Source organism: Saccostrea echinata, unplaced genomic scaffold (genome assembly GCF_033153115.1).
Source record: "Saccostrea echinata isolate AGI-Se365-2 ecotype Australia unplaced genomic scaffold, CSIRO_AGI_Sech_v1 ptg000006l, whole genome shotgun sequence".
NCBI classification, from domain to species: domain Eukaryota; kingdom Metazoa; phylum Mollusca; class Bivalvia; order Ostreida; family Ostreidae; genus Saccostrea; species Saccostrea echinata.
In genome coordinates, this window is record NW_026889755.1 from 8,624,858 (window position 1) to 8,635,793 (window position 10,936).

Sequence of the window (10,936 nt, forward strand, 5' to 3'; positions counted from 1 at the left end):
TGTTAAACTCTGTACACAACACCGAGCACGGGCTGACGATATTAGTGAGGGGGTTTGCTTTCGCACATTTCTACTCTGAATTTTCTGGATTATAGATGTAATGTTTTTCATTAATACACAACAAAATCGCTTCTTTTCTTAAATATTAAGGATAAATATAGAATTTGTGAAAGTGCAAGGATGTGTTAATCAAACGCGTCTAGGAATTCGTAGTTCCAATAATTTCCAGATAAAATAAGTTTTTAATTATATTTTCGTGTGATATGCTATTGCAATATATAAGTCGTGATATTATACAGAAAATTTGAGAAAATATTAACTTCAAATCTGTGTCTAAGCACCTTTAAAGTCAAGTAAAAACAGCCCTTGCAGTGATGTAGCTCGACTTACAGCGACATATGCTTGTCCTTTAGTTCGAAGTTTCTTGAAAGATGTGACAACTTTGTCTAAAGTAGCTCCTTGCACTTTGTGTATTGTACAGGCCCAACAAAGAACAACTGGGAATTGTATTCTTGTTATTTCTGGGGGGGTGTCTGATCGTCCAGCATTTTGTTTTACTTCAGCTGGACGAATAGGGACTCCACAGTCATAGCCTTGTAGTGAAATTTTTGATGACCGTCTAGGAATTCGGCCTATTTTCCTATTATCAAACTGAATGACAATAGCTTTGGGAAAAGATGATGAAGATTCACTGTGTATTATGTCCAAGATTTTGCCTGTTGCTCCATTTACTAAACCATCCGACACATCAAGATTCTTAGTAAGCATTATTCTGGCATTTTTACATAATGTAAGAGAATATGGCAACCGTCCAATCATTTGTGAAATGTCAAAGTTTTTGACATTTGGAATCTTGTTAATTGATGCAATCTCAATCTTTTCTTCAGTTTGCTTGTTTAACATTAGTGCATTGTGATGGTCGACATCATTTCTTGTTGCAAAGATGTGTAGAGCATCATGAGGATAATTTGGACTAACAGGGAAAATGATTCGAGATTTCAGAGTGCAGATATCACCTTCTGTATACGAAGCAGTACGCAGTCTGTTAAGCATCTCTGCAAATATTCGGTCCTCTCTTTGTCGCATGATCTCTAGCTCTATCATAGCAAAATTTCTCTCCCAAAGTCCTGCCAAAATGACAGCAAGCTCCTCTGGATCCATACTATTGGGGTTCAGTGCCTCAAAATCAAATATCTTGTGTTTGTGGACTGGTGGGAGCTGATAAAAATCTCCTACTGCTAGAATGCTTACCCCTCCAAATAAAGAGCTTGTGTTTTCTACTCCTTTGGCCTCCTGTAATCTGCGATGAATGTGAGCAAACATGGACCTTCCAACCATAGATGCTTCATCAATTACAAGAATTTTTAGTTGCGACATACTGAGTCGAAATGTTGCTAACATAGAGGGATTTGATCTCAGAGAATAATATCTTCCTTTAGAAAGGTGGAGGGCTGCATGAAGGGTAGTTCCACCAATATTGTAAGAAGCTGTTCCTGTTGGGCTGGTAAGGAGTATTGATGGATAATCAGGATTATCACCAGGTTGCTGCAAAATTCTAGAAGCCTGGTGATATATAGCTTTAATGACTTGACTTTTTCCAGTTCCAGCACCTCCTGTAACAAAAAGATAAAACGGAGGAGGTATTTCCTCTCTATTTTTTTGCAGCAACAGTGTCTTTACACCAGCTTATAATTTGTGTGACCACTTGTCGTTATTTTGTGTTAAGACTGTGGATGATCTCTCTCAGCTGCACATCCTTGAGAGCATTAGGTTTGGTTGTGACAACCAGTGTTACAGGTCTTCTAGCAACTTCAACTGCATTTGCTTCCCTTGTATCTTCTTCCTGCATAAGCCTTGCTTCATCAGCTCTGGATTGCTCAGCCTCAGGATCAAGGCAATCCCAAGCATATTGAGGAGGTCCATTAACACCATAGTTTCTCAAAGCATCTTCCAACAGATCACTGTGATGCTCAAGGCGGGCTTTTGTTTGAAGTATCTCATCTCTTCTCATTTCAAACATTGCCTCAAATGGGAACTCGCTATCATTATTCCTCAAGTCTGTTACTTCATCTCGCCATGGAATAAACAGCACAAGTTGCTGGTGATAAAATTTTTCACTCTCCTTATTTACCGAAAACATATGATATCGTGGAATAGCAGGTTTCTGGTATTTTTTCATTATGCCTCTACCATACTTGAGCTTTATTACTTTAGGAAGGGTATCAGTGTCATGTGCACAATCAAGCTCGCTGGTTTTTGATTGCATTGAAGGGCCATACCAGGCAGCAAATTCCCAAAGACAAGAGTTCATTTAGGAGTGGACTATCTGGTCTTTTTTGGTATTATTCTACAATACCTAAGGCATATATATCCGTGTCATCATCTTCAAGTTCATCCAGGAAGGACTGAGGTTTTAAAATACCAATTCTTTCATCAGGAAGATCTGTTGGTATCCATACCATCTTGGAACTGCATCTCTTTAAAGGTATACTCAGTAGCTTCTTGGGCACTTATTTCCCGATTGCTGAGATGAACACTTCCCATTTTTTGTAGTCTGGACTTTACATCTGCATCCTTTAATTCTTTTTCAGCCTCTTTTAACATCTGTGACAGTTCTCGTTTATCTTTAGTTACATAAGATGTTAGTTATACAAGCATATGGATCACACACAAATTGCAAGTCCATGTTTGCCTTCCAAACTTGTAGAATGTCTCTGTTATAACTATTTATGTTCAGACTGCTTGGTTTTCTTCTTAGTACAACAGATTTTCCTGCTTTTGAGTATTTGAGGGCATTATAATAACTTTCTTCTGATACTTCAGCAATGCACAGGACTTGTTGAAGAGACAAATCTGAGATTTTTACTGTATCATCTGTCAGGACATCATTGACCTTTGATAATACTTCTTTTGCAGCAGCAGCTGAAAGGTGGACCATGGAGACATCAGCTTCAGGATTAGACAATAAAGTTTTGTCACTTGGTGGCTTTGGATAATGAAATCTGCATGAAGTGCCATGTTTCCGGCAGGCAACAGAATGAGTGTGCTGCTGTTTACTCAGTACCTCATCATATAACGGATCATCTGCAGGTGGAATTTCACAGGTGATATAACTGTCAATCCAGTTACATATGTCATCTTCTGAAGATGTTTTCAAATCTGGGGCATTTTCCACCCATAAGACTGCATGACAGTGGGGTGATCCACGAAGCTGGAACTCGGTTCTTTGATAAAAATGTGTTACTTTGCCAAGTGGAGCTGCTGTTGACTGGATAACATCTCGAAAAAAATGACAGTAATCTGTGGTCAAACTGTCTAGCTGCCATAACTGGGTTTTGTCGCAACCATTTACACTTTTCCTCATAGGACATATTTCCAATATCTTCTTCACTCAACTTGTGCCCATGTTGTAAAGCAATAGCTTGGATTGTTTCTGGCCACTGTAGATCTGCACAAAACAATGTTAGAAACCAAGTAAAGACACCCTTTGCACGAACCATTGCTAAAAGTCCATACTGAGCACGCTGCCAGTATGATGGTGAGCCTCGCACCTGTTGAAGAAATTGGAAAGCTTGGTCCTTGACAAAAATCTCATGTATACTTTCAGGATTCCTCAAATCACCAACAGTTATGTCCATTCGTCTCGCTTTTCGTAATGCAATATTTAGTGAATACCGTACTTGTTGCTTTTCACAGACATTTAGAGCATAAAACAGATATGGTATTAAGAATGCAAATCTACTGTCTGTGTTCAATATTCTTTGTATGAAATACTTCTTGGCAGTTAGTGCAACATTTCTGGAGTTTCCATTATCATCATCAAAAAATGTAGATTTCCCAGTAGGAAATAAATGTGGAAAGGCCAAGGCTTCACACTATCATGAGTAAGATTACATGACAATTATTCACCTTTCAAATCACCAAATTACGTGTATTCTCTCTGTGTAGTCATGATGTAGATGGGGAAAAGACCCTCAGAAACAAATTCTCCTGATGCGTTTGGTTTGTTTGTTTTAAAACGATGAGACTTTGTTCTTTGGAGGATCAGACATTTTAGCCCAGTCAGTCTGATTTAAGTATAATTTTAATAGGATGTGCAATACCACTTAACCATGTTGACTACCAGTAAGTTATTCACTTTTCAAAATTGATCTAACTTAGTATCTCTGAAGTAAATGATGAGAAATGACAAATTCTCCTGATGCGTTTGGTTTAAATAGTTTCTCCAATTGCCTGTGAAGAATGTTCACTGATACTATGGGTTTTATTCTGGGTCGAGGGATCTGCTGGTGGACGGTTAGTCCCCGATGATCTTTACAGCTCAGTAGCTAAGTACTTCGGTACTAGTTTAACAATACGGACATTTACTTGCTTTGGTAAAATTTGGAAATTTATTTAAGAAATGAATTTAATTTTTGAAGATGCATGAGGACATGAACTACAACGCGTTGTAGTTCATGTACCTCATGAATTTTCAAAGATTAAATTAATTTCTTTTAATTACATTATTTTTCTGATGAGTTGCCCCAAATTACGCCATCCAACCGTCGTTTTAAAGCAAAAATCAGTTTGCACTATAGTTTTGACGTCAAGTAGGGTATTATGACGTAACAATGGAGATATTCATGCTCATCCATGGTAGTTCATGAGAAAATGAACTGTTTTCTTTCTCTTAAGAATCATAAGGGAAATTTATTAAAAATGTCAATATTTCAAAATTAAGGAGTATCTCCCTCATGTATGGCTCTAATCCTTCGACCTCATTGGCATTTTTTCAGCTCTTCAAAGTCTTTTTTATTTAAAATTTTGGATTTCCAACCTTTCGGCAAGAGCATCACTGAAGAGAAAATTTATCGAAATGCGCTTCTGGTGCATCGAAATTGGTACCATATATGATTTACATCAGTATTGGTGTCAAAGCATTTCCTATAAAATATCATTTAATCTAAAAATATGTTGTTTCCCTATTAACACTAGGTACTAAGGCTATACATCTGGTGTGATTTTTTCCCCTAAAATTTATTTATCACTTATATGAAATAAACCATTTTTCCCCAAAATATTTGAATTTGCTGTGTTTTTATATTAAATCCATAAAATTGTTTTTAATGCAACTTTTGTGAATAGTCATGCGTAGAAATATACACGAAGAAACTCGCGCTTAAGTGAAATCGCAGTGAGCTACAGAGACAATAAAAAAATTTGACGGTATAGGGAAGTGAGATATTCGAACATTGAGTGTACTTTTGCTGCTTTTAAATGCAAACAAAAAGAGTGTTTTAAAAATTTCAATTGTGTGAATTATAGGTTTGTAAATCACACAGACTTTTACATAGGAGAAGGAAGCTAGCGTGCTTCATGAAATATGCCTACATGAAAAGCCTGTGATTTTCACACCATAACTCACACAAAGCTTACAAACATTTATAATTAAATATCAGTATTCCTAAAATGGCACGCTGTACCAGTCCGTATTATATATAAGCCTATACTTATTATATCATTCATGCAGAAAACAATCACAAATGATCGTACTGGAGGTTTGTTGAGAACACGGAGACACAAAAATCCTCTTTCTCTTGCTGTTTTGTGTCCTTGTAATAACTCTTCTCTCAACTTTCTTAATATGCAAACTTTGTTTCTTTGCTTTCACACTGGTAACAATCGTTTTAAACGTTTCGCTTGTGTCTATTATCCTTTTCAAAAATCTGTAACATGCTGTGCAAACATAGGATCCATATTTTTGTTCGCTTACAAATGGAGTATTATAAACTTTGCTGACAATTTCAAAACCGGGTCCCTTGTCACCTGATTTCTTTATAATATAAAATTCTTGGGGAGATGAAGTAGAGCAGGACACAGTCCGACATATACAATCAATTGAATAGTCGTAGTTTGATTTCAGTGGGGTCGCCAGTAACCATAACAGGGCCGTAGGAAGCAATTTCAGGTTGTTTTTTTTTTTTTGGGGGGGGGGGGGGGCACAGCCATACATTTTCAGTTGAGGGGGCACTATCAACTACCAAAATTTGTTGACAAGAAAAAAAAAAAAAAGCTAATCCAAATATCGGCAAGATTATTGCCCCCCCCCCCCCCCCCGGTTCCTACGGCCATGCATAATGATGAAAGTAATGGTCTCGACCGTGATAGGCTCTGCTCGTCATCTATTTACGGAGACAGCCGAGCGTCTGGTTGAACGAGTGCGGTGACACCTCTTTTTGTAGTCGGTACGAATTTACTTCGTATGATTTAACCATATTTAAACCTTAAGTTAAACCTTAAGTTACCGTATTTGGTTCGTCTTCAAGTGATCTTTAAATGAATTATGCGCCCTTGATGTGCAACAAGAATTAAGGGGAGAAGCTTTCTTTCATTATATATATATATATATAAATTAGTTGATTGCACAGTATATCTATGCCTCTACTGGACATTTTCGGTTGGGTGAACTTCTACAGCTGTCAGCGACTATGCAAGTCAAGTAAATTTTATTGGTAGTCGGCATATATATACAATATAACATAATAACATGAGCTATGATAGCTCTTTAACCGACTTTAACAAATTTACATAGATAAAAGTTAGTAAAAGTATACATAGTTAGTAAAAAAAAACATAATTTAAATAAACCATAGGAAATAAGCACATATACTAGCAATAACAGCAGAAATTGTAATGCACATGTATAACTATCACAAGTAAGAAAGAATCTGACAAAGCACAATACAGAACACACATTTACTATCACTGATCAAGCTAATGGAAAGAATAAAAACTAAAGTAAGCGAAGGAGCACAAATAACATTGACATGTATGACTGTCACAAGTAAGTACAATCACATAGCACATTTACTAGCACCGACAGAAGAGAAAGACCGAAAACACAAGGAAAGCAACATAGACAGTAATTATACATATGACTAGCATGCATATGGACAATCACAGAACAGGAAAATAAAACAAAACAGAATATAAAACAAATTCATATTAGAAATAAAAAGATACACCACAGACGAACACTTAAAAAGGCTTCTCAGACATAGGCAGCATGGACTGGTGTTTACATAAACTACATTTACATGTCTTGATTTCCACACCAAGTAGATATATAGTTTTTAAATAAATTAAAGGATGTTGTGTTTCGAATATCATTAGGAAGAGTATTCCATATCCTTGCTGCCTCATTTTCCATGCACCCATTCTCAATAAAAGTGTGCATTGGAGATTAGAGTTTTGAAAAAATAAAGTTGTTGAATTAATAGATTTTTGTTATTAATCTAAAATTACTAGAGTTTACAGATTCCGAATGTATGTTTTCTCACGTAAATAATCAACATATTTTAATTATGCTACAAGGAATATAGACCTTTAATCCAATGAAAATTGCTCGAAAAATGTACGTCACCATTAGAAGGCAAACAGAAAGTGAACATTATTCCAAAAATCTCTTTCATATTATGTTTAATTTTTTTTTTAGTTTTCTTTGATATTTGTTGTTTTTTAGAAACAAACATATCATGAAATATCGGTGGAAGTTTCTTTTTTTCCACAAGGAGATGAAAGTACTAGTATTTTTTATGTTGAATTTTTCATTCAATTTATCTTAAAACATATAATGATCAAAAACTACTGAATATTCATTTGGAAAATTAAACAATAAACAGTGATTTTTCTGGCAAGGAAAGAAAATATACAGAAATATTGACCCCTTTACCACAAAAATATTGACAGCCCTTCCAGAAATATTTAACTGGAAAGCACATGTCAAAAGTAACGTACATTTCAAAATTAGGTCCCAATCTGAAACTTGAAAAATTCTTACACAGACTGCAATGTTGATATAAAATAAAGTGCATTTTGTCGTTTCTTTTATTTTTGTCATCTCTTGCTGGCCACTGGAAAATTGCTTTTTTTTCTCCATGAAAATAACTTCCAATTCGTCATCGGAATGGTCGATTTGTAGAATTTTTGCGATATACCAGCCACTATCATACTTTGCAGCGATATATTCCCCCTCGATAAGGTTAATCTGGCTTCCATTTGTATTTAATGGTTGTTCTTTTACCTTGTCTGTTCCTTCAGCTAATTGTTCATCCACTTCTGGGTTTTTCCTGCGATTGTTGACCCGATTGTTCAAGCTCTGTACTTTCCACCCATGGTCAGCGTTTGGATCCTCACCAAAGAAACATTGTTGACAGTAGCAGCTCACCTCATTCCAAGCTACTACGGAATTTCCTTTCCCGATTAGAGAATGGACTTTGACAGTAGCAGCTCACCTCATTCCAAGCTACTACGGAATTTCCTTTCCCGATTAGAGAATGGACTTTGAAGGTACCTTGCAGAGGCTTGATATTTCAAGCAGAGAGAATATTTGCAGCTGAACTACATTCGTCAGATGATACAAAGAGAAATTTGATTCCTCTCAAATTCGATTCCACAGCCCACTTTTAAAAATCATCTGCATGTTGGATAACTTTTCTGCCACTCCTTTCAGCTTCATCTGCCATTCTCTTGGTGGTGCCCCCAAGACCATCACAGGGGCCCTTTCCATGCCCCGCCTCAAAATAATTCCAACGCGCATTAATGCCACATTCCAATATGCAGATTGGATTTCTTCACTGAATTTGCAAGCCTAATTTTCAGCAAAATCCATTTGTACAATGAAATGATCCTTCGGGAGTTTTTCCTTTAGACTTTTTATTTCCGGATACTGTCTTCCAACTCTGAAAACATGGCTTTCAAAATCTCTTACTTGTGCTTCAAAGGTTTCTATGAAGGAACTCCTTTCAGCATTCATTTCTACAATTCTTGTAACATTTTTTGTCTTTCCCTTCTCTGTGACTTCAGTTCTTTTCCATTGACTGTACTTTACCTGAGCTGGTAGCTTATCTTGGAGTGTGGGTTATCATTTTGCTTCAAAAATGACTCTGGATTTAATGGTACCTGCATCCCATTACTTTTTAGACACCGAAGCAGTAACGCCATATTCTGATGTTTTGTGCACAAACAACAGCTTCTTGAAATCATACTCGTGTTGAGTATGTGTTTAGGTCTCATTCTGCAAAATGTTGCAAGTGAAAGTTCTACATTAGGATATTCCGATATGAACTTCTGATGCAAGTTGGATAAGTAATCTGTGAGTACTCGCGTTTGCATCTTTGTACCTGATTCAATCTTTTTCACATCTGCTTTACCCGGCTGTGCCCTACTGTTGTCATCTCTTTCAAGGAAAGATATTACTTCATTTTTGTACCTCTCTTGAACTCTTCTTCTTGATTTTCTTCCTATATCTATCCATTTCTTTATGGTATGCCCAAGTTTGTTTCTATTCATCCCTGTTTTACGTCCTAACCACTTAAGTCCCTTGTATCGTTTAAGTGTGTTTCCAGATGCAATAGCTTGTAACATTTGCTTCTTCACAGTTGACGACCCAGCTTTCAGATTTGCCTCCTTAATTTCACAAAGCAGAGCATTGCCTAATACTGCCTTTCCTCTGTTTGGGGATATACCTGCCCCTCTCAAATCTCGGTCTGTTTTACTTCGTGGTGTTTTAGGTGACATACCTGCCTGCTGACGTTTTTGTAATCGCTCGTTTCTTTTTTTGAAGCATTCTAATCTTCTTTTTCATTTCATAAGTTTTCGTCTCCAGATGATTTATTTCTCTGTGAGCTTTTGAAACTGCTCTACTTATCCTCTTTCTAGATGAACTTTTTTTTGAGGTGTTGAAATTCATTCTTACAATCAATTGCCCTTCTTCACCTGTAGACGTCATATTACTTTCATAACCACTTGTCTCTCCTACTCTGTCCTCTTCTGCTTGCAAAACTAATGCTTTTCTTTTTTCACGATGTTTCTTTACTCGCTCCGCATTCTGTTTGTTTCTTCTTTTTCTTTCCTTGCTTGACAACTCTGCTGCTGGAACATAATATTTCATTCTCCTTCATCTCTCCTTACGCAAATAACTTTCACCCTCCTTGGCTTTCTTTCTCGATCGATATGCTTTTTGTATTTCAGCTCGACTCAGTGGCATCGTTCTATAAAATATTACAACAATTAGAACTGAGAAAAGTGTCATTTTCAACAGTGATATGTTTATTGCTCATTGGTGAAATGTACGTTACTAATAGAAAAATATAATGTATTATAACTTGATTGCAATTAAATACGTGTTCGCCAATTCAGATTAGTTTTTCATCGTCAAAACATATCTAAAATTTAAGAATATTAAATATGAATCCTATAAATCATCTTTGCTTTATCATATAACTACTCGTATTTCTCTTAATTAAAACACCTCTTTATTCTCATGTTCAAATAATCAAATAATCAGATTTATCTGAAATGTTTGTGTATAATATAAAACAAACGTTAATATCAAAGTGTTATTTCAAAAAAAAATAGTAAGATAATTTTAGAAAAACAAAATAGATGATATTTAAATCGTCTTAATATTTCGAAATGTACGTTACAAATTGTATCGTACATTTCCCCGACTGATGTTCCATAACACACAAACTCCGCATCATTCATCACGTTCTGGGTTGATGCTTAACCAATCACAAAATATGTACAAGAAAACATATTGACGCAAGCGTCAAATGGGCCGCAAAAAACATTTTTGTATGAAGCATTATTGGTTGTTTATATAAGAAACACACTACCAGGAAAAAAATGATGAGTTGTACTTATTTTTTTATGGTAAATTTTAATATAATTTCAGCAGCACATGCTTCGAACTTAAAATTTCTATTTAAAATTCAGTTCGTTACTGTAAGCACTTCTAACGGTACTTTTATGACCATTTCCAAGATATGCAGTAGTAGAGAAAACATTGATTTGAACGTAATTCCAATACAAACTTTAACTCATAATTCATCTATTAGAGAAAATGTATTTTAAACAATTTGTTTGTGGCATTGTCTTGAAATTAAACTTA

At 35.8% G+C, this 10,936-nt stretch overlaps 1 protein-coding gene across 1 annotated transcript; it reads right to left on the reverse strand.

Moving 5' to 3' along the window:
* Positions 1-333: 333 nt before the first annotated feature.
* Positions 334-2,311, reverse strand: LOC133180334 (uncharacterized). The gene is made up of 2 exons (XM_061314880.1): positions 1,729-2,311; positions 334-1,613 (listed from the first exon to the last, which is right to left on the reverse strand). The coding sequence occupies exons 1-2, from the start codon at positions 2,309-2,311 to the stop codon at positions 334-336; spliced, it is 1,863 nt and encodes a 620-aa protein (XP_061170864.1).
* Positions 2,312-10,936: the final 8,625 nt, after the last annotated feature.

Coding starts and splice junctions, on each gene's coding strand:
- LOC133180334 (XM_061314880.1), bottom strand. CDS start 2,311: ATGAACTCTTGTCTTTGGGAATTTGCTGCCTGGTATGGCCCTTCAATG. Junction 1,614..1,728: donor GCTGAGAGAGATCATCCACA/GTCTTAACACAA, acceptor TTTTTGTTACAG/GAGGTGCTGGAACTGGAAAA.